Source organism: Cyprinodon variegatus, unplaced genomic scaffold, assembly GCF_000732505.1.
Source record: "Cyprinodon variegatus isolate N-32 unplaced genomic scaffold, C_variegatus-1.0 Scaffold659, whole genome shotgun sequence".
Lineage (NCBI taxonomy): Eukaryota > Metazoa > Chordata > Actinopteri > Cyprinodontiformes > Cyprinodontidae > Cyprinodon > Cyprinodon variegatus.
This window is the reverse complement of record NW_015151112.1, coordinates 357,655-382,538: the sequence shown is the minus strand read 5'-3', so window position 1 is coordinate 382,538 and position 24,884 is coordinate 357,655. Positions and strand designations below refer to the sequence as shown.

The following is a 24,884-nucleotide window of genomic DNA, read 5'->3' as shown; positions in this document are numbered from 1 at the left end:
TGAACTTCCCTTCTCCTTCTTCCTGCTTTTAAGTGATCTTTGACTTATACAGATTTTATTTGCCATTTTGTTTACACAAGTGTAAAACAAAAAGAAAGTTAGTTTGGAACAGCTCTCTGGGCAATTTCATCTTTTTTAATGTGTAGCCTTGGGTTCTCGCTTATACTTAATTTATTGACAGGATTAATATTATTTTCAAATTCTTAGTTTTACTCTTACTTGTTATTGTCTTTTTCAGCATTCTTGCTAGTATTTATTCTTCGGTCTAGTTAGTTATTCTTTCTCTTCAGGTTATGCTTTTCATGGCTTCAGTTATCTCCGGTTCCTTCTCTTATCCTATAGTTTTCCTCTTGCTTATTCTTTATTTTGTAGTCATTAGTTTTATTCCCCTTTACCCTTATTTAAGTTCCTTTATAGTTACAGTAAAGCCCTGTTTTCCCTGGTTACTCTTTGTTGCCCCGCGGTGCCCTTTTCTTTTCCCCTTTCCCTTTCCCCCCTTTCTAGCTACTTCTATCTACACCTGCTCCCAATTAACTGAACACACCATTCTTGGTTCTGTCTCCCATATATAATCCTCCTATATAGTATGGTTTTCCTGAGAGTCTCCCTGTTTTGGTTCTGGATTTCCCTTCCTGTTGTTTATTTGATTAATTTTTCTGTTGCTACCACATCGAATAAATCTGCAAGAACTTATCTCTGCCTCCTCATCTCTGCATTTGGGTTCTCAACCAACTTCTACCAAACCCTGACAAAAATGTCATCCATATGATCTGCTTGGTAAAATATTTCTTGTTTGTAGCTAGAGAAGCAGTGGCTTAAAGCACAAGCAACCAAGCCACAGGACAGGAAAGAAAAGTTGGGATGAAACAGGACAGGTATAAGAAGAGCAAGACAGAACGGAGAGAAAGGTTCAAGGTTGGATCGAGTATACATCGGGGATTAGTTTACAGCTTCTTCATGTTTGCAGTTGTGATTGGCAGCTAAACGACCCGACCCACAGCCACAAATCCACACCACTGAAATCAACAAAATAATAAAACTTTAAAAATAGTTCTAAGTTTTTAAAATGATTTTTCACATGGAACATAACAGTTCAAATACTCTATTAATATTATCAGTAAATGGTCAATAGTGGACATTAATGTCTAAAATGAGAGCATTTAAACATTTAACCATAACTTTATGTTGTATATTTACCATTCTGTTGTTTACTTATTGATCTACACTTACCTTTCTGCTCCATTTTGAATTCAAAATGTTCCCTCTTTATTCGCAGGGCCACAACCTCTACAGATGTGGTGGTGTCGATCTGCGTTATTTTCGCCATGTCCTTCATCCCTGCCAGCTTTGTCCTTTTTCTCATCCAGGAGAGGGTGAGCAAAGCCAAGCATCTGCAATTTGTCAGCGGGGTAAACCCGGCTGTCTACTGGTTTACCAATTTCGTCTGGGATATGGTGAGTGTTGCTGCAGCTCTTAAAGAATTAAATCTCTCCTAATATTGCACATTATGTTCCTGAAATGTGATCTTTAATCCATTTAGGTAAGTTTTAAAGCCCCATTATTTCTTGTTTTATAATCTAGCTCGCCGCTGTTCTAAAAATTTTATACCCACCGAGGGCTATGAGCAAAAAATTGTAATTGATAACGCAGCTCTGACAGCGCCGGCCACAGGGAGAAAGGCTTTCCCTGATACACTGTTATAGGCTGAGGCGTAATTATCGACAGCAGCTGCCCCTGCTGGTTATGCTCAACAGGCTTACTTGTACTTTCCCTGAGGCATCATGGAAGTAAACATTTCATCAGGCTCTTTTGGTAACAGAATACCATCAGGGCAGACATTATCACACCGAATAAATGCTGTCTAAGTGGAAGACAAATGCATCGAGGGAGCAAGACTAAGGATTTTATTGTCCATGTATTCCAATACCAAACCGATAAGTCCAAAGATTTTAGGTTTTCAACTATACCATTTAAATCTCCATCTAACATGAATAGGGTACAAGAAGGATAACTTATTCACCTGTGTATTGAGTTACTTCTGTTATAAAGCAAAAAGCAAGAATTTTCAGTGTCTTTATTTGGGCTTAAAATATATATAACCTTTGTGCAAAATGTTTACAATTTTCTAATGATCAGCAGAAAAAGCTATTTGAAAAAGTGATAAATGTAATGTATGATTAAACGATGAAGTGAATTTATAATATCAGAAGCATCACAGAGTAGAATTATTAACTGATAAATCAGTGACTGTATTAAGAGTTTATCAGGCTCTCCAGAGTCTTCTGCAGAAGTCTCTGATTGCTGTGATTTAGTATTAATCTAAGTGAAAAAAAAGAAAGAGGTAAAAGATATAACACATTAATTTCTCATCTATTATTACCAACCATTAAAAAACATGATATGGGTGCATTATTAGACTGATAGAAAATGACTGGATCGTTGCAAGTTGTTCAAAGCCTGTTGTCACTTTATTCTTCTCTGTTAAGAAATCTGGGTGTAACAGATATTTTACTTATTTGTTTGTTTTGTTTTCCTGTTTCTAGGGCTTAAACAATTAACTAGATCATTTGTGATTAATCGAATATTGAACCAATCGTCAATTCATTTACTAATCGATTCACAGTTAGCTGGAGTATAAGAGACTCTTAAACATGCCTTTAGCCGACAGATTGGCCCACTTAGAGCAGTAATTATAGAAAAGTGAAAAAAATACAAAAATATTTTGTATGTAAGATTTTTTTAAATGTCTGCTAAAATGCTCTACCCAGAACTCCTGAAGTTGAAAAGTTTTAGTTTAACGTGGTTGACATTGTAATGTAATGTGTAATGACATGTAATGACAATAGAGTTGAATTCTATTATATTCTGTTCCTTTATTCTGTAAAAAATCTTCTTTAATGAAACTTTTGCTATCCGATAATTGATTGACTGAAAAAATTATCAACAGATTATTCGATTTGCAAAATAATCGTTAGTTTCAGCCCTATTTGTTTTATTTAATTCATTTTTCTCACTACCTCCCCTTGAAAATAGCTATTAAATCTGTTAATGTTGGATGTTTTGGTGTTTCTCTGCTTTGGAGTGTCTAATGTAGTCTAATGTAAAAAAGGAAGGGTTGAATTTAAATTGGCAAGGACATTTTGAGAGAGCAACAAAAATTTTACAGGGATTCTAGGGTCTAAATATTCAAGTCTACCTCTCTTATCTCCTAAATATGCATTAATCACTGTGTTTGACACCTTTTAACTATAGACTGGAAATGCTTTTATGAGGAAATAAGTACAATCTTCTTATGAGTTTCAAATTTTTAAATACACATATAAAAAGGCACAGTATCATAGTGATTGTGTTCAGTTAATATGTCACTGAGCGAACATTAGTTTCAAAGAGAGGCATTTTTTTCTTCGCTGAATTAATTAGAAAGTTAAAGCTGTATAGACACAAGTGTTAATTAAAAAGTTATCCACAGATTTTATTATCATTCACAGGAGGAAAATTAAATAAGAAAGCATTGTCAAACTGGTGCCACCTTTTACAATAAACACATCTCAGCCTCAGCTTGAAATAGCTGCTTATTTTTTATTTTATGATTTTTTTTTGACAGTGTAACTACATCGTCCCCTGCATCATCGTGATCTTGATATTCCTCTGCTTCCAACAAAAAGCCTACGTCTCACCTCCAAACCTTCCTGCCTTGATACTGCTCCTTGTTTTTTATGGGTAAGTAAAATAAAGCCAAAAAATCAACGATCACGATCAAACGATCACGATCAAACATGACTGAAATAAAACAGATATAGAGATTTGTCGGTATATAAAGACAAAAAAAACAATTTTTTAGTACTCTTTCCACCTCTGTATATATATATATATATATATATATATATATATATATATATATATATATATATATATGGGTGGGTAGGTGGATGGATGGATGGATAGATAGAGATGCAGACATAGATAGATAGCTTTAATTTGATTTGTAGACTGAGAATGCCATAAAAGAAGTTTGATTTGTGTCTGGTGAACCGTGTCTATGTTTATTTGACATATGTACTGGATCAATATTCTATTAAAGGGCCCAGCGGTTGGGCAAGGAGGTGGCGCAGGAGCAGAGTGCACAACCCATGTTCTAATGCATCAGGCCTTAACGCAGCTGTCTGGGCCTTTGGACATTTCCCCTTTACTTCCCCCTGTCTCTCAACACCATTTCCTTTCAGCATACTGTCAAATGAAGCCTACTAGAGGTATAACATTTGAAAAGCACCCAGCAATGACTTATTTTCAAATGTGCACCAACTGTCAACAGGTTTCCATATAGGATGTCTACGAGCTAATTATGCTATACGCTCAAACACTATTTTAAGATATTTTGGCCAATGCCTTAGGTTTTTTAAAAGTACTGAGGATTTTAGCTCAAAGCACTCAGACATCAGATGTGTGGTTAACTTGCTGGACAAACCATCTCCAAAAAACACACACTGCACAGGTCACAGTGAACCCAACAAGGCGGAACGGGTTCCTTCACTTCAGCCAAGCATAGTCTTAAAAAAGGTTTAAAAATAGAATTAAGCTGCTAGGCCCTGTTCTTCGGAAGGTTTGCTTACAGTATGTTGAAACAGTTGCATATGGGTTTGTATGCACAGAGCAGATCTTTAAAGAAGGTGCAAAGATATGGAAATGTGAATATTTACCAGGGACAAAGCGATTTTCCATATCTGTAACTCAACCGCGTTTGCAGTTCATGTGTCCTTTATGACCTTTATTGCTTATTTAAAGTCAAGTATAAACTTACACTGATATTTAGAAATATCTGTTGTCTTATTTGCCAGAAAGCGGGCCTTTGTACAATGCCAGAAGATGGAGAGTGATTCTGTGCACATGTGCAGAAAACAATAGTAAAATAATCTTGATTAAAAAAAATAAATAAAAAACATCTACTGTATGGTGGCCACCAATTAATACAGTGGGATGGCAGACAATCTTTATACAGTTAAAACAAACAGTCGCTGAACTTACATACTGTGGCATGTGTAACATATATTACTTATATGATTGAATAAATTACCAAATTCAATCAGAGAGAATCCTTAAGCTCAACTCTAAGGTGTTTTCTTTTATCCAAGCAATTCAACCAGTTCCTAGTTGGGACGGAGTTAACAGGAAGTGCTGTTTTCTTTGGTGCGTTATATGGTTCCTGGAGACGGATTCTGGAATGGGATCCTGGAACAAAATCCTGAAATGTTAAACCTGGTCTGTATAAAACAGGTGGTTTTTTCAATCAAAATATCACTACAGTGAAATGAGTTTATATTATAACCATTAAACTCATGCAAGTTCTCAATCATTTCATTTTAGCATGCAATGATAGTGTTTTACAATTCAAAATAATTTCAGATTAAAAGCTTAATCCAGGTGAGTAAACATATTCAAATCAGTTTACCATCAAACCTTGTTATCTGATGAAGGTTTTTAATCCACAACAATTTATCTAAAATTTGAGCGGCATATGAGTGGAAGACGGTATTGTAGACACTTGCAAGAGTCAGAAGCCTACCAGCATCAGCGTCAGACAGCGTCTCTTACCTGGGCTGCTACTCATCAGCCATATAAGCTACAGCTGTCAATTTAGAATGCTGACATGCAGCTGGTCATTTGACCATACATGGCTTTTTTTGTGGTAAAATACTTAAGAATAGGATTTTATTTTTAAATAATAAATAAATAAATAATAAAAATCAAAACAAATTATCCTGATTACACAGGTTTATAAAAAAAAGAATCAGAACAAAGACATGGGGGGGAGCCTGCATCTCTTTGAAATGAGAATTTTCTCTCTGTCTCTCTATTTATTAAAACAATCGTAATCAAAACATAAAGCATGGTTGTGTTTTTGTTTTTTTATTTCCTTTGTTCATAGTACAAGGTGCACTATAATGTTATTCATTGTTATTAATTTTAATAGTTATCATTATTGCCATCATTTCTATGGCTTTAGACCTCATCTGTGTTTTATGGCCACTTTCAAACTGCCGGTAGAACATGCAATCTGCTCATTTTATGGGGTGAACCAAATCCTTTTGCATGTCTTAACACTTGCGCAGCAATCTTTGTAGATCACCTGTAAAATGCCCACTTATTAAACATAAAAAGAAAAAAATGGATGTGAAATTTAGAGCCTTCTATTATTATGAATCTTCAAAATCAGGCTCTAAATGCATTGCAAACTAAGATAGCTTTTCACCATCATTTTACTTGTTTTGGTTCCACATCGACCAGCTTGATTTTTAAGAGCTGCCAGGTCAGCAGGAAATCACCAGCTTGATTTGTAAGTGATGAAAGACAAGGGTCATATCAAGGAGATGTTTATATCACCTGGTTTGGTATGTAACTGCTTCATTAATGCTCATTAAGCTTCACTTTAAGGCACCGGTAGGGTATTGTAAACATTATCATCTTTTAATCGGGGTCTAGAAACTGCAGCCCGGATGTAGATAGTGGGTCATGCTCTCTTTTCCTCTTTTTTTTTTTTATTTGAAGATTTTTTTTCCCCCCTTGGCTACCTTTTTCATAGTGCTTGTTGTCTTGCTTATTTAGGATTTTAAATGCCCTCTTTGCAGTTTTCTGTTTATTATCATTGTCCAGACTTTAAAAATTGGCCAGTTTAGATGAACCAGTTAATTTTACTTTGTTATAAATATCTACACACATTTGTTTTATTTTAATGGCATGCCTGTTGTCTTTCCCATTTTTAGGAGTCCTTTTTTTTCTCATCATATGAAAATAAATAATTGATTTTTGGTTTCTCGACTACAAAAGTCAAGCCATGAAGAAGTCATAATTTCTACGTTTTGAGTTGGATTCTAGGTTCCTCTTTTAAATGTTGAACCGTTCAGGAGACACTTGAGCCCACGTCCTACTGATCAGTGCTGTGAGAGCTGCTTTGTGAATGTGAAGCTAGAGTAAAAAGCTCTTTTATGCCTCACTATGACATGAAAGGAACTATAGAAATTAGCCAGTTAACCATTCAGGAAGGCTAAGAGAGGAACAAGCTATTTTAGTAGAAAAATAAAAATAGAATAATGTTCTGAAATTAAGGTTGGATTAAGAAAAATGTAAATAACGTGAGATCATGCTGCTGCAATATTGTAAAGCTATTTTGCTGCTTTTCGACGAGTTTGTTGTTTTGACGGTATGATCAGAGCTCCACAGCCAGTGATAATCAATAAGTCATTTAGATGTTACATAAATACCACCCAGCATGTTCCTCCATGTTTTATAGTCATAGCACACATACATGCATACAAAAACACACAGAAAGGCAAAAAGAAAAAAAGAAACAAGAATTTAGTGCTGACCTTTAGAAAGTCTGTAAGTAAATTATTTGAACAAATATCAAATGTTACTCTTCAATGAAGCTCTAAAGTTCATGCCCAGGCCATTAACGGAAACATTTTAGTTCAGTTTTTTTTCTCTGTGACTAATTATTTCCTATTATAATAATTGTCGTGCATATATTTTAGTGCACATCATAGTAAACCATTTGAACAGATGCATAAATGTTTTTGGAGGAAAAACTCTGCAGAAAACATCTGTGAAGCAAATGTATTCTGGTAAAAAGTAGTTCATGTAAATATATCATCTTGGAGATATTTAGCATTAGTTGCAAGAAGAGTAATTGATTTTGCAAAGTGTCTGCCAGCTCTACTGGATAATCCACTCGACTTCAAAACAGCTACACTTTGTCTCCTTTTATAACTCAACTTGATCTGCTGGCTGCCAAGTGTGGGCGGCATCTATTTTACCGCGCTTTTATGGGTCACTTACTTAAAATGCTAATGATCCTGTGGAGGCTGCTGGTGTCATGGACCGGCACAGCTGACCTGGTAATCTACATTCATGAATTGAAAATTGCATGTATTCAATAACTGCTAATTTTAAATTTGCCACAACCATTAACCCTGGTGGTTATTTCTATGAGCGTGGGCCAATGTGGGGATAACCTTTCAGAAATGTAAACTTGGACACTTTTTTTAAAGTTTACACACCATTTGTTTTCGGGCATCTTTCTAACTATCTGTTTTGCTGTGTTCAGGTGGGCCATCACACCCATGATGTACCCTGCCTCCTTCATCTTCAGTGTGCCCAGTACAGCGTATGTGGCATTGACTTGCATCAACCTCTTTATTGGGATCAATGGCAGCATTGCCACCTTCATCATGGAGCTTTTTGATGATGATGTAAGTGACAAACACAATGCAAAATGCAAATCTCCTGCAAGGTCAACATGCCCATTTATGCTGTATAAAATTATATATGTAGGTCCTGCTGTAGTGTAGTGATTTCTTCTTATGCATTTTCTTCACCCAAACTCTTATATATCCATTAATATCTTTTCCTCAGTTGCTTTCTAAGATTTGCTAAGACAGTTCTTAATTGCAGTTCTGTTTAGCCATGCTCCAGTTACTTAGTGTGTCACTTTAACCTACTTATATACATATCAGCCCCTCATAAAAAGTATAAGACCTGGAAAGAAGCTGGTAAGAGATTCATTATCCACAGTGAAACAAGCCCTGTACCAACATCAGCTGCAAGGCCGCTCAGAGAGAAAGAAACCAACGATCTGAAAATATTAAAAGCCAAATTCGGAGGAAATTGATCTGGGTAATTTCCCAATAATGAGGAATGAAATTAATTTCAGTATATTGAAGCAACATCTCAAGATCCTGAGCATGCCACCACACTGGTTATAAAGTAGATTTTGGGAGGCAAACTCTACATTTTGATATAACAAGGTGTGATAAGGACACACTGCTCGGGTACAACAGGAGGAAGTGTCTAGAATTGTCAGAGGTCTATGGAAAGATACCTCAAAATGTTTCACCAAAGTCAAACTTTCTAGGTAGGAAATGGCTGTGGACAATGAAGAATATGTTTTTCTCTTATTATTTTAGCTTTTAACAAACTTTTATAGTCCTAACTGATGTAAAACACAAGAGGTTAGGCTAATTTAGTGTTAGACAAGGAGCAAAAAGTTGTATTTTTTTTTTAATTATGCAAATAAATATTGGTCTTACTTTTATATACAACAACAGAGGTCTCTCTTCTCCTTCCCATCAGTAAGTCCAGACTGTAAAAATCCCACGGCTGCTTAAAAATCTTATTTGCACAGCAGCCATAACAGAAGCCGGCTAATTGACTTGAATCCTCGATAAACGTTCTGTGCCTTCCAAGCAGAGCTTTCCTGGTGTATGCATAGGTGGGCGGGTGGAACGTGTGATTCCACCTGGTATTTGCTTTAAAGCAGCCCCTTTAATCCTTTCAAGTATTTTTCAAAGAACCCATTTTTCCCTATTCTTTTTAAACTTTAATCGTTTGCAGAGAATTGGGGTCCTCTGAGAAGTTCCCTCATCCATCTTTGAGTGAGTTGTTCATTTCGGCAGCAGCCTCGGTCTCAAAGGATTTAGAAAGACAAAGAAACCAAAAGGGAGCCAAATAAGAAATGCAGAGCTTTGGTTTGGATATGAAGCAGCACAGAATGAGAAAACTAACTGTCAATCATTTTTATTTTTGATTGTTCTCAAATGAAATTTCATAAAAGAAATAGGCAGTTTCTGACTCAGAAATGTGCATCAGTGGATGTTATATACTTCATTGTATTTCTTTTATATTCATCCTTGGCACCAGACATATAAAGCTATATTTATAGACTTATTTGTTATATTATTAACATCTATCACACATGCTTTCTAAGTGCTGATCACTCATTCCTCGTGAACACACACAAAAACTTAACTCTGACAAGCTGCTCATACATCTGATGCTTCATAAGAGTCGCACTATTTTCCACAGTGCGACTCTGATCCTGTATGTTGTCTCTCCACGTAGCTTTTCCCCTCACTGATGCAGATCCATCCGACTCGATGTGTCCTCTGGCTCTGCTCGGGATATTTCTCGTTTCCTAACAGCACTGCATCCTCTGCATTGTGATTTCATTATCACCAGCATTCATCATCCATTTTTATTTATTTATTCCTTTACTTGGTTCTCTTTTTGCCATCTGCATTCTCATTATTTATTAATACTGTGTCAGTGGGGCATGTAACTCATAAAAGGTGCCAACTTAATGGGCAGCATGTTGCCCGCAGGCAGAATGAAGGGACGAATTTACAGCTTGCCTCTCTTGTTCAAAGCGCTGGGGACGCTGATAGCATTTCTGTGAGAGTCAGTAGTGACAAAGATCTGTAATAATCCTCCTAATTATTCTTTTTTTTCACTGCTATCATGAGAACAGATGAGTCCACACCAATTAGAGAAAGTTAAAGCTGATTTCTCTGTTGGACAGACTGAAAAAATTCTATGAAGTAGAATAACTTGGGAATTGAAGCATATTTTACTACATTGTAAAATCTCTAAGTTTTATTAGTGAGATACTATGACTGACCAACCCAAAGAATGAACATGGTTGTGGTTGCTCCCTCTACTTTGGTATTCCAAAATAAAATCCATTGCAACCATTAGCTTAATGTATTCAGTTATGTGTAACAGTTTTAATCCAGCTATTTGGACAGGCAGTGAGATGCTTAACAGGCCCAATGGCACAATGGCAGCCCACTGCTCTCCAAGGGGATGGGTTAAATGCAGAGATACATTTCTTCAGTGTGAGATCAGTTTAGTTAAATAAAAAATCAACCCAAAATTATGAAAATCTTAAAGTAGTAGGGAAACGACTGTTCCAACTGTTGTATTTCCGTATTCTCCCGAGTGGTGCCCAACTTTGTGCGACTGAATAAAGTGGATGTAATTGGTCGTTTATTAAGATGGCCGGATTGTTTTGGCGGAAAGTTCGCAACCAAATTTGGTTGTGACCGGTTTGACGAAAGCATCTTGATAACCAATTAGCAACTTAGTGCTAGTAGGTACCCAATGCGAAATTACATTGGGACCAAGGAGCACTAAGCAGCGACACTGTCAAGGAACGCTATGTACAGAGGAAACATATAAGAAGAGGACAGTTTTGTGTCGGAGGTCGTGAATGAGTCTACTCCGTCATATATTTTTTATTTAGAGCAGGAAAGCGGAGACAAAGATGCTGTAGAAGAGGATGCCAGGGTGGTGGAAGCTTAGTTTTTTGTAGAAGGCTTACAGCCGTATATGTTTGAGCCCTTGCCTCACAACGCTGCCAGTTCTGTTAGCTCTACGCCTGCCGAAGACAGAGACGTCCATTCCCATGAACACTGGGACGGAACTCAACGGTAATTCAGATGTACAGGCTGACGTTTAACTAACTGGCCTGCATAAGATAACGAAAAAAAACAACAACACAGATATTAAAACAGGTTTTATTTTGTTAAAAAGAATTTTTCTAAATTTTGCCACAATATAGTCTGATAAAGAGTACATTTATATACATGTTTAAGCCATAATTATTTGACATTTAAATATGACTTCCCTACGACTTTAAAGAGCATTGTTCAATCCATCACCTGAAAATTAATTAAGCATAGCACAGCAGCACACCTGGAAAGACCATGTCGTCAACCTTGAGTGACGGGCAGTGAAAGGAGCACATTAACACGAGAAACCTCTAATAGGAAGCTGTGATTCAAAGCCTTTTGTCTTTTTTTTTTATTTTTTTTTTATTTTAGTGGACCTAATGTGCTCCATAAAGTTGGACTTCAAAGAACAGTGACAAATAAAGCTAATTTTGAAAGAAATATGTCCACCAGCCATGTGAGAGAATAATAAACACATGGAAGAAGATGCCTTTGTCAAATGAGACTAAAATTGAACTTTAAATGGATGATGGCAGCATCATGCTGGGGGATTTCTTTTTTGTAGGCAATTAACCGAGGACTTTACAGAGTTAGTTATGATATTGATAGAGCTAAGTATAGGTCTGAAGCAAAAGACAAAATAAAAAGACTTCAGAATAAGGTTAGAGGTTAACCTTCCAGCTGTACAGTAACCATTAACATACAGTCTGAACTACAGAAGAATGGTTTAGAACGGTGAGTTAGGAACTTACTTAACACTGTAGTCCTACCAAAATAGTAAGTGTAGTGCTTTTTCTTATGTCTTTGTATCAAAAAGTTTTAGAACAGCACCTTAACTCTATTTATGTTTCACTATGAAAGAACAAAAAAAAAATCATTGTTTTAAATCCTTCAAACTTTAAAAATGCATTTCTCACCAACTTAGTCCTTCAAATCTGCCATGGCTTCCACTAATCTGGGATGACTGTAAGCTGCATTGATCAAGTGTGTTTGCTTGTCCCCTGTGTCTTTGTGTCTCATTAATTCACTAGCAAGTGAGAACACTGTTCAGCCTATGTTAGTAAATGTGTTATGTTGTTTAAATTGAGTGCATACAGAGGAATGTATTGCTTTTGTCTAACTGCTAACCTTTTTTTTTGTCGGAACAGTTTTCAACTTCCAAGGTAAATGCAATACAGCAAAACCAGACACCAGTACTTTTTTTCTGGTTCATTGTCATCCTTCTTAGTTTTTAATAGTTTTGTTTAAAGCAAATACTAAAATAAGAATTCCAGATTTGAATTCGCTTCATGTGTGATTAAATATTTAGCGCCAACATTTGTTGTGAGTACCACTGAATGCAATACAGTGGTACATTATGAGAACCATGGGTTTAGGTCAAAGCATTGTTGTGTTAAAATGGTCTGCACTTAAATCCTACTGGGAATCTGTGACAAGACTTAAAAATCAATAATCCAAATGCCCCCTATTCAACCTGACTGAACTTGAGCTATCAGCAGCACAGAGAGAGCAAAAATTTCAATCTATAGATGTACAAGGCTGGTAGAGACATACCCCATAAGTGCTGCTGTAAGAACAGCCAATGGAAAATGTATAAAGGATTACTCACAGGGGCTGAATATAAACACACAAGTCTCTTAGCCTTTTTATTTATAAAGAAATAGAAAGTAATTCACGATTTCCCTTCCATTCAAAGTATTATCCAATACTTTGTGTTGCCTATCAAATGAAATTCCCAAAACATATGTTGAAGTTGGTGGATTTAGCAGAAATTGTGGAAAGGTTTCGGCAGTTTGAATACTTTTTTCAAGACATGGCAGGAAACAGATGTACACTTACCACATGACAGCTCAATCCTACAACAAAGCTTTGTCTCATCGTCTTTGGGCTCCTCAGTGGTGGCGTTAGTCAAACAGTGTCGCTCAAAAATAAAGCTACAGGCTCCCGGACGTTTTCTGTCTTCAAGCAGAGGGAGGATCTCGATCTCCTTTGGGCATAGCTCCAGTTTTTTTTGCATGAGAGAAAAATGTGGGGGGAAAAAATAGCAGAGTGAAGAACCGGAGCAACACTTTCACAAACTCTTTGCCCTAGTTTTTTTTTTTTTTTAAACCTCTGGGAGATTTTCTACCCCTTAGGACTGTCCGACTCCCCGTAGATTGCATCAATCCTCGCATGCCCAACAATTGGAGCTGTGCCTGAGTCAATACCTCCACCACGTGCTGCCTGGAGATAACCACAGGCACTCGTGGAGATTTTTCAGAGATGTAGGTAAAGGTATGGCAGCACCTTTGACTTTAGCAGATTGTATCGACTCCATAATATATACCGGCGAGAACTGCCTTTCATCACAAAATGTTAACGTTAAATTCACAAGCATAGGTACATAAATGACCATGAAGAATCTAAGTGATAGTTCTTCCACAGTTCCATGAAGTACAATCATATAAAACATGATAGTTGTGAGTTTAAGCCATACATTTCCTTATCTGCATGCTTTCCCTGATGTTATAAATGGAGTCGCATGTAAACACAAGCAATGATATGGATTAGATTAAGAGGAGCACAGACTCTACCACCTTTACAAACAAAAAGATCTCACACAACAAACATAAACAAGAGGGGAAATACACTAGAATTCCATCATCTGCTCCTATCCTTTTTTTAATCAAATGGCTGAGAGAATTCTTCTTTTAATCTAAAATTAATTCATGCCCTGCTTGCGTTCTTCCCCCAACACAGTCCAGCATCTTCCAACCAAGGTCACTGCTGTTTCTTAGTTGTTTGACCTTCTATACTATGCTCAAGTTTGCTGGAGATTGTAAAAAACATACAGTACATGCCTTTATAAAATCCCACTATAGATATGTTTTTAAAAATTTACATCCAACAGCAAAGCAATGAAACACAGAGAGAGGCAATGCATTGGTGCCCTCACAGCTCTTTGAAATGAAGAAATACTGAAATAGCATGAATAGATTTGGGGGTAATTCTACAGAGACTGTTGCACCTTCCTCTTTGGTCATATTTCAACCTGTTTACATTAATTGCTACAGTGGCATAAAGAAGTAGTTTTCCCTTGACAATTTATTTCTCCGGTTCTTTGCTTTTCTGTTACATTTATTTTATTCATACTATGAATGCAATTGTAATATCGTACAAAGAAAACCCCAAAAATTAAATAAAACTAGTCGGTAAGTGATAATCTATTTTACCTATATTTGCAGATATTCAAACTAGCTGAGCCAGTTTTTTAATCCTGCCAGGACTTTTGTCCCATTCCTCTTCACAGAACTGCATTAAGCTAAGAATGTTAATTTTTTCAAGCATCAGTTTATTGTCAAACAGATTTATATCAGGTCTTATTTTGGTAATTCCAGATCTTTATTATTGTAGTTTTTCTATTTCATTGTAAGTCCCTTAGTAGTTAATGTTTTTTGGATTTCTAAAAAAAAAAAATGCTTTAAACATAAGACACTTTTATGAATTTCCTGAAAAAAAAGAAAGGTAATTAACTGCACTATTAGCTGCAGTTATGATGCTTCCAAAAAAATAAGACATTGGAAACATCTCTTTTAGTGTTTCTTTTTTGTTTTTGTTTTTTTGTTTCACAAATAGGCAGTAAATTTGTTAAACCCTGATTAGTGTTTAAATGTCGGTTGTTGTAGAAGGGCATCAAGTATTACTTTCTGTAGAAATGTCTGCCAAATATGCTGTTGTTATCTGAAATTATATAAATATGTGATATAACTATATATGTTGATCTTTATTTTAAAGGCTCTGGCAGGGAATAAAATTAGTTATTTGCCTTTGTGGCTTTTGTTCTCTGCAACATTTATTTTTTTAAAGGATGACCAGTGAACAGCTCCTTTTAATCTTTAAGCAAATGCATAAATGTAGAAAGGACAATGCAACAAATTGTTAAACTCAACTTCTGAAGGTTTGCTTTTACGTACATCATGATCAGTTAGAGCTTCTAATCATGGTCTGATGCATACCTCAGAGAAAGCACTCAATAGACCACCTACTTAGAAAAGATGAAAAAAGAACCTGTAATAAGCCCACTTTTGATCTTAGGCATTACTGTGTTTATTTTTCCACAAAGAGAGAAGATTAAACTTTGCTTTCTTTCCATTAACCCACATGCTCTCATACATAAAATCTTTATAAGAGAAAAACAATATGCATCCGACAGAGTGGTTGTATTTATTTATTAAATTTCTTCTTTGAATAATTTTGAATTGAGCTTCAACAATTACCTTAAACACATTTTCTAAAGGTCCTGCTTGGATCTAACATTGCCATCTGTCCTTGTTCCAGAAAAAAGAAGAAAGAGTTTACCATGAAATGTACACCTTGAACTAAAATCTGTCCTGAGCAGTCAGATCTCAATTACCTGCTTTGCATGCATATAAATATGTAACAAGGTTATAGTGTGAGCTGCCAACTGAGCAGCAGCAGGACATCAATGGTCGTATTTATACCTCTGTAACATCATAAATGCATTTCATCACTGGCAGTAACTCTCTGCACACTGACCAATGGATGACCTTAAGTTTTTGCTTCGAAACTCTTTACAAGCTTAATTATGAAACTTAACTAAAAAGCTGCTTTTATAGCAGATACAAAATAAAACTGGCTTGCAATACTTTTCCTCATGCATTCCCACATTTTCTTGTTATTGAATTTAGGTCTTGACTTTGACCGTGCCATTCTGACTCATTTAAAATCTTTTATTCAAACTATTCCATTAGAGCTCTGGTTATAAGTTCAGGACAGCTGTTTTTGCTGGAGGATGACCCTCCGTCTTTTTATCCATTTTCTTGCTGCCTCTAACAGATAATCTTCCAGGATTTGTATGTTTAAAGCTCCATCTATCTTCCTTTAAACTCTGTCCAGCTTACCTACGCATCAAAAGAAATCATCCCTACAACTTTAATGCGAGACTAACATGTTTTAACGTGGGAATGGTCTGTTGAGGAATATGTACAAATTGAATTTCCTTTTTAAAAAAAGACAACATGCATGTAAACCAAAAAACTGTGACGGTGATCTCATCCAACCAGAAAACCTATTTTCCATGTTTTCTATGTTTCCTATATGACCTGTAATTAAGCTTGTAAAAGGTCTCTTATGACGCATAATTCTTGCTGCTCTTCAATGAAGGCTGGATTTGAATTATTTTCATTTAGAGGTATAAAACAAGGTATAAAAATTAAGAGTTTTGTCCAAAACGTGTTAAAGGCAATTCAGTTTTACTTAACTTATTTTTTTTATTTAAAATCTGAATAAATGGCATTAGAGGATAAGTATGGGGAGGTTAGAGGTGAACAGGTACATTTGCAAGGCTCTTGAACCCACAGTTGCACCCAAAAATAGATATTAAAAGAAAACAAATAACTATTTTTTAGACTTTTGTAGTTAGGTCTAAGGATTAAGGTAAAAGTTCATAGCTACGCTTATTTTCATACATACTGACAAATTTTGGAATAAGGTATTCTTTAAATTGTAATATTAGTTTTGTCTGAACGCATATTAATATTTTATACAGATACAATGAAGGAAGCAAACCATTAGGGTGATAGCAAATGAGGATCTGTCCTCAAGGACTTGGTTCTAACCAAAATCCCTTATCCACTGAAATCCCAGAGCTTTAAAGCCTCAGGCTTTGTATTTTCTGGCTAATAGGAATCCCGACTCATTTGTTTTCCATTACTTTGAAAGTGCAGGGACGATACATATCAACATAACAAAGTGGTTTCCCCTAAACCTAAACAACAGCACAGGTCATGAACGGGGTCATGAACACAGTGTAACACACTGTGGGTACGAAAGTTTCTTCCTCCTGCTGCAAGATATAATAAGAACATGCAAGAACAGACCACTTCTGACTAAATACATGTGGGCCTATGCCACAGGATCACATTAGTTAGCCTCTCACGACTGCCTACGGATCAGGAATTGTAAGGTCGGGAGAAAATCTAACATGTTTGTAATTCAGTTCCCTCCTGTGTCAGCAAATCCTGCTGTTGAATCAGAGCTACGAGCGTCTACGAGCCAATTTACCTGAGCCTTGCACACGTCACATGTGAAAACAAGGCAATTCTTCCTCCTCCAGATTGCCGAGTCCGACCAGCGCCTTCTCTCGGTGCCTGTGGGTTTTGGTTGTACAGTGTGAGGAGGTAGATCACATCTCAGCGTCGGGCCATACAGTGTAAAAAAATATATCATTAGCTGTGAAATTTTTAACTCTGCAGTTAAGTTTTACAGTTTTAGCTGTAGCTGAGTACAATTATTGAAAATACAATACAATACAATACATACAGTGTGTACCCGCCTTAAAGGGCTACGGATGAATCTTCAAAATACTAATGGAAACAATTATCCACTAATCTTCAGTTATTCAGAGGATTTGACTCCTGTAATGATGATAAAGGTGTTTCCTCTAACAAGGGTATTAATGAACTGAAAAAAGCTTTTGTTATAACTTTATTATATTATCATATAATATGATAATATATTAACATATAATATTTATTATATATAATATTTATTTTATTATATTATATATTTTCCTTTTAAATACACATTCCCCTATACAGTAAGCCTAACCCTATTGTTTTGATCAGATCTTACATTGTATCAGAGACTAAATAAAAACTATACCTTTGACCTTAAAATGATATTAGCCCAATATTTCGTATATATAAATATATATAATACTACTTAAAGGATGTATAGTTAGCACCTAGTTTTGCAAAGTATAATTTCAGGAATCTAAAAATCGAGTCGTTGAGATCAGCTATTCCTCTTCAAGGTAGACATATATGCCGGAAATGTAAATGGAACAAGTGTCTCTGACAGTGGCATCAGGCCCGTATGCTCTATGCAATCTGGCTAACTGCATATTGAAAGCTCACTCATGCACACTAATACTGTGCATTGAGAAACACACACACACACTCACACATCCATAAATGAAGGATGGGACATTAATAGGCTGTACCTTGAAAACTATACCCCAACTTACAACATCCTGCACCACCTAATCTTTACACGAGCAAAAGCAGAAATGATGAATTTTCTGTCTCCCGCTGCGTATGCAAGAGCTTTGAAAAGTGCTGCAATGAAGCAGGATACATAATGCATGAAGTTGGTTTTGAACACCAAGCCGTGCCAGGTGTATTTATAGTTTATCCTTGCACTGCGTTTTGTTTTTTCCAAACCCTACTCCTCCTCTGTGGCATACTGGACGTCTCTTCTTATGTCCATTAGTTTGTTTCAAAGCTCAGTTTTCTGAGGACGTTTAGCTCATTAGTGTTCTGTCCTTTAGTGGAATCCCAAATAAGGGAGCATTAAGGTACATTATTAGGATATAACGTTCTTTGCATTTATTCCCTCCTTCCCAGTGAGTTTGTATACTTTTGCTCTCTTTTTATTCATTTCTGTTTTGTTTCTGTAGTATATCACACTGTCAAAGGATTAAAAACAAGGCAGATAAACAGAGACCTTCTCTCCAGGGTCTTGGGATGTTGCCGTTTTTCCTCAGTTATGATTTTGCGGATCAACATCTGTTTGCCCATACAGCAGCTCATCTGTTAGCTTGTATGCGGGTCTTCCACAGATCACACAGTATGTTCCCCAGTGTCGGATATGGTAGATGAAACCTCATACACTGTGCACTCAAAGGACGCCATTTGGAGCTCTCTGAAACACAACAGCGCTCAGCATGGCAATGGAGTGCAGGGTGTTTGTTAATTATCAGCACTCTCCCTTGAACTTATAGATCCTTTCATCATGCTGATTAGAGATTAATGCTCAAAAACCCTCTCCAGGTTTATGAACATGGAAAAAGTTTTTTATGTTGTTTTCTTTTTCTCAACAGAACATCTCCCAAATCAATGACATAGTGAAGCAGGTGCTGCTGATATTCCCACACTTTTGTTTGGGCAGAGGGCTAATTGATATGGCCAAGAACCAGGCGATGGCGACACTTTACGCCAGTTTGGGTAAGGACTTTTATCACACAACAAAAATGAGCCACAGCAGGATATTTATCACTTTAATTATATTTTGCTATGCTAAAATACATTTTAATGTATCGTATTGTTTTCATTCTTTCAAAAATTTGAAAGACAAACAGTGTGCACAAGGAAGCTGAGAACACAGCAAAACCTCAAAAAAGCCATAAGAAATCTACAATTTAAATTTGTTATCATAATCTTTAATTTTATATGGACATTTATTCATTAAGTAGGAGGAAGTCAGTAGAGCACAAGTCTGGAGACTTAATGAACTTTCCACAACATTGGACATTTTTAAATTTTTTTTGGACAAAAAATACAATTATAACTCCAAATTTGAACACATGACAATTCTGTCACTGAAATAGTCATTTTTTATCAGTATTCAAAGTTTCCCCACTTTTCTTGATGGGCCCTTGGCTGGTCCCCTACAATTCCTTTTTAAACATTAATCTTTGCACTAAGATATTCTTTCTGTCATAATTTATAGACAAGATCTAAACAGAAGTGTCATCTCCTGGTCAGACCCTGTAATTCTGGGAAAAGGTGGAGTCAGAGTAAAAAAAAAAATATGCACACCCAGGAGAAAGAGGGAGTCACTCCAGTGGCTAGAAGATGGCGGGGACTTTGCTGGGAGTTGCAGGGAAGTGGGCTGCCATTTGACTTGGCATTTGATTGGGAAGGGCCATTTGAATGGCTGCTTCTGTATATTCATATGCCTTGACAAAACAGAATCCCTCTCTACTCATCCCACTGACTTCAGGTACAGACTAAAAAAGCACATGGTCTTGTTTTCCTATTTTGAAAGATTTTTCTTTGTAGGACTGAAAAAAATGTGCACTTTATTATCTGGATAAGAAAACAGCAAAGCTGTTCTTGTGCTCTCCTTGTCATGCCTAGCGGTGCACCCCACTGACAGGGAACCACTTTGTTATACTGACAGGTGGGAAAAAAAAGAAAAATAAAAGAAAAAATAAAACTTTACATCCAAAAGTAAAATCCACCTCTGTGAAGTGGCTGGTGACACTTCAGCATATCATTTATATCCATGTGAACAGTGTGTTACAGCTAATTGTATAAGGGAGAATGACAAAAAAATAAAAACAGCAAAGCCTACGATTTAAATTTGCGTGAAAATTTTTTAATTTTCATTGGCTAAAAAAATACAAATAAAGATTGTAAATATTTTATTTGATATATTTTAAAGAAGTTATTAGGTTTTAAATGATATTTGCTTGCATGCTCATTAATATGGCATATAATTTTATCAGAATTACACCATTGTTCATTGTGTTGTTACCTTGGTAAAAACGTATGTTCTGCTTTGAAACAACCATTGTTTTGATTAGATGTTACAAGGCCTACCGTATATAAAGCATGTTTGCAGTTATTTCAAAGGAATAAAGTACTACTTCATACTCTTCGTTGCAAATCATAATTTACATTTTTCTTGCAATTCAGATGTAGATGTTTGTCAAATTTTAATTCATTGGAAAAGCACAAAGATTACAATAAAGATAACCCTGGTGTGCAACTTCACAAGATCAGAAATAGAATAAACTCTTTGTGTTGGAAAGCTTGACACTAATTAGTGTGAGTTAGAGGGAGAGAAGAGATGAATGGTATCAAACAACAAACCCTGAACAGGTTGATGAGAACAGTACAACAAACATGCTGAGATCAGAGAGACCTTTTGAAAGCTACAAGGAGACAAGAACAGATTAAAAGGAATTTTCTGGAGGACAATTTATCCATACATTTCAAGAGGGCATGCTGTTTTTATTCTTCTAACAAATACCTTACTAGATTTCTTTTTACATTTGAAAAAACCTTTTTTTTTTTTCAAATGTACACGGACAGTTGTGTTCTCCTTAGATTAGAAATGGACCGGTATATATAGGAGGTCACAGAGTTTCTAAGTTTGAATTACCTTTTCAGACAAATAAGCTAATGCCTACCCGACACAGGGGGGCTCACTTTTAAGGACACTTCAGTCCTTAAGCATTTCACTATACTAAGCGGATCACAAAAAAGTAACATCCTGTTAGTGTTTAAATCATTATTGAATACAGTTTTAAAACACATTAAAACATGACTGATTACCAGTATAATTTGGCCGGGTTCGAGATATGAACTCTGTAAATCTTGGAAGATGTGGTTGGAGATACTGGCAACGTGCACGCACTGAGAAAGGCGGAGTTACTGGTGTAAAAAGTTTGTTTTACTTATCTTGAATGTATTGTGTAAGTAGAACAAACCACTGGTCAGATAATTCCTGTTTATTTCAAGATTTTTAGATGGACTTGTGTTTAAAATGACAGAAGATTTTTGAAAAATTGCGGTGTAGAGAAGTTCTGCTGGGTCATTTTGGCCTGTTTGCTGTGCCACACCTGCTGGGCCATATTCAGGTGTGACCATTTTCATGTTTTCTCTAAATAAATAACACAGAGGGTGTTAGTGATGGTTTAGTTGTTTAGTTGTGTTGTACAGTAGCTGTTATCTATGCTGGTGGAGGAAAAAGACAGGGGGTCAGTAGGAACAGATATCTGATAACTGATTAGGCCAGAGGAAGGAAGCCACTGATCGGTGTCCTGGTAATCACTTGAGAGACATGAAGGAAGGAGCATAAATGCTGGGAGAGTTATGGCATCAACTGATTATAAGGTAATTACAGGCAAGTGCTTGACCTTCCTCTACCTCGAAGAGGAAGGTTTTGGGAAATTCTCAGGATTACTTAAACTGTGTTTTAACAGCGGAATGGTAAACCATTAGGCATTTAGTAGTTGTCAGCCAGTTCCATCTCCCAGCCACTGATGGAAAGATGACAAACAGTTTTGAATGCTGCAGATCTTAGAGGAGCATTGTCAAAGTTCTATTCAATTCAAACACCTCATAGATCATGAATAGTTATAGAATAGAATATGTTGGACTCTTTCTCACATTACCAGAATCTGTTAAACAGGGGATTTATAGTGGTGTCTGGGTAGCGGTGGTTGCTATTTCAAAAATATGAAGGTAATGACATAAAAGATAAATAAAAAGGATGACTTCATCTGCATGGATATGTTCTGTAGTTTGTGTGTTTTTTTTCAGTATAAGAATCACTTATTTTCAAGTTTCTTTTTTAGTTTAAAGCTTTTAGTTTTAAGGTAATTTAGTTTAAAGAGACCATTTATTAATGAATAAAATGGATTAATGTTTGATAATCATTTAATCATTTATAAACTGCATCCAAACTATTTATAAAAGGTAAATAGATCATATTGCCCTGCAATGGTAGTTTATTTCTAACATCAGGGGATTTAAGAACCAAGCATTTATTTTTAATTTCACTTGCTATGCCACGTTGGGATTACCCTTACTCTAACGCCTTAATGAATTATTTATCTACCTGTTATAAATGGTTTAGAAGCAGCTTATACATTAATAAAAACTTAATAAACTATCTGTTAATCATTGATAAATGGTGTCTTTACAATTATAAATGATAGTTATGATTTGAAGTGTAATCTTACTTTCTTAAATATTGTATTCTTGAAAATAGTTTTTTCAAATATATGGATTGGCTCAGAATTTTGCTCAAAGTATAGGTCATCTGATTGACAGGCATATTTGTGCTTACATCAGCATGACTTCGGTCTATAGTGGTCAAAATACCAAGTAAAAGTGAAGTAGTACACATGCCTGCAAATCCTTGCCAGAGAAACACTCAATTCAACCACACTCCTCATTTTAAAGTGACACCATACTATTTCTTTCAAATAGCTGGTTCTCCAGGGGGGAAACATTTGACCAGTAACACGGCTCCCAAACCTCTACTAAAGCTCTTCTCTGCATTTGAGTTCAATTTAGACAGGAGAAAGGGAGACAAGTGGTACGTTAGCTGTGAAGGTGGATCTGGAGCTGAGGGGGTCGTCAAGAGGCAAAGAGGCACATGAAAGAGGAAGAGGAGTCTTATCTGTCGAGAGATGGAGCAGGAAATAGCGGTCTGAGGAATAATTTGCTGTGGTGTTGGAGAGAGGGACGGAGAAAAGCAATCACAACTTAAAAGGGCTGGTGTAAAGAGGGGCTATTTACCAGAGAATGAGACTGAAAGCCCTTTCGTTTTTCTTGTCTCTTGTTTTGCTCCCCCACCTCTCGCCTCACACCACATTAGGCTGAGAAACAGGGAAGGTTTGTGTGGATTTACTTATGCCTCCATTTATTAAAAACCCACCCATTGACAAAAAAAACAACAAAAAAAACACTGGATGTCAAAAAATTTCTTAAATCACACAGGTTATTTTGTATTATTTGTCTTTTCTGTCTGATATCAAAGTGGCTTTTTTAACTGCTGGCCATAATCAATAATACGTCAAAGACATTTGAACGACCCAACAACATTTACCAAAAACACATACTGTAATTTAGCTGTCCATGACAAGAAAACAACCGTTTTTTACTTTAAAAACATTCTGTAAGTGTGTTTGTGTAACCCAGAAACTGACCTGAAATGATGATCATTGCTGTTCCGATGGTCTTTTTTTTTTAGGGGAAGATCGTTTTGAAGATCCACTGAGCTGGGGGATGGTGGGAAAAAATCTTCTGGCCATGACTATCCAGGGCATTGTGATGTTCACCTTTACCATTCTCCTCCAGTACAAGTTCTTCTGCAAACCTAGGTGACTCACGGAGTATTTTTCATAGTGAAATTTCTCATAATTGAATTGAGTGTTATGATCCTTTTTATCAATGATGTTTCAACATTTTAACCTGCAGAGATTCACATGGAAGACGAGTAATAATAAGGCAGTTTTACTGGCATTAAAAATATAGACTTTGGCGTTCGGGACATAGGCATAGAAAATTAAAGAGGATGTTGTTTAGCAAATTAATTAGAATATGTATGAGTCTGACTCTGGTGGTGGAATGAAGGTAGGAGGAAAAAGGGACCAGATGAAAACATGGAAAATGGTGAAGATGGAGTGGAGGAGAGTTACAGAGGTTGGAATTCAATTCAGTCCAATTTAGTTTATATAAAAAGCACCAATTAACAACACATGTCATCTCAAGGCACTTTACAGAGATAATTCAACCAGATCACAAGTCAGATTGGTTCAAAGTTTTCTATCTAAGGAAAACCAGCTGACTACATCGACTCATTGACTCTTCAGCAATCTCTCACACTGAGCATGCATGTAGCGACAGTGGAGAGGAAAAACTCCCTTTTAACAGGAAGAAACCTCCAGCACAACCAGGTCGACTGGAGTTCAAGGAGACAGAAGCAGACAGTGAGGGAGAACTATGCACGTATGAAAGGGATTTAAAGGCAGATTCCTGAATGATAACTGACTATGGTGTAGACGAGCATCAGCCGGAGATTAAATGAGAGGTTGAGGCTAAAATACGTTTTCCAATTTGAGTTTTTGCCTAGGCCTCTTTACACACTTCTATAAAGTCAACTTAGTTCTTAGTTGGTCTTGCCATTATCAGAGAAGTATGCAGTCGACCTAAAAAGGGGTCACTGGACAGAACACCAAAGCAGAGTATTTAGCAATTAAGTAAACTTCATTCCGGATGGATGGATGGATGGATGGATGGATGG

The 24,884-nt window shown here is 36.3% G+C and overlaps 1 protein-coding gene across 3 annotated transcripts in view; it reads left to right on the top strand.

The window, feature by feature from the left end:
* LOC107096934 (ATP-binding cassette sub-family A member 1-like) overlaps positions 1–24,884 on the top strand; it is a 179,153-nt gene that overhangs the window by 100,716 nt on the left and 53,553 nt on the right. For all 3 annotated transcript variants that reach the window (XM_015393846.1, XM_015393847.1, XM_015393845.1), the window contains exons 23-27: positions 1,277–1,454; positions 3,605–3,720; positions 8,099–8,243; positions 19,162–19,285; positions 23,832–23,961. In XM_015393846.1, the coding sequence (XP_015249332.1) occupies positions 1,277–1,454; positions 3,605–3,720; positions 8,099–8,243; positions 19,162–19,285; positions 23,832–23,961 (693 nt within the window). The remainder of the gene's footprint in view (positions 1–1,276; positions 1,455–3,604; positions 3,721–8,098; positions 8,244–19,161; positions 19,286–23,831; positions 23,962–24,884) is intronic.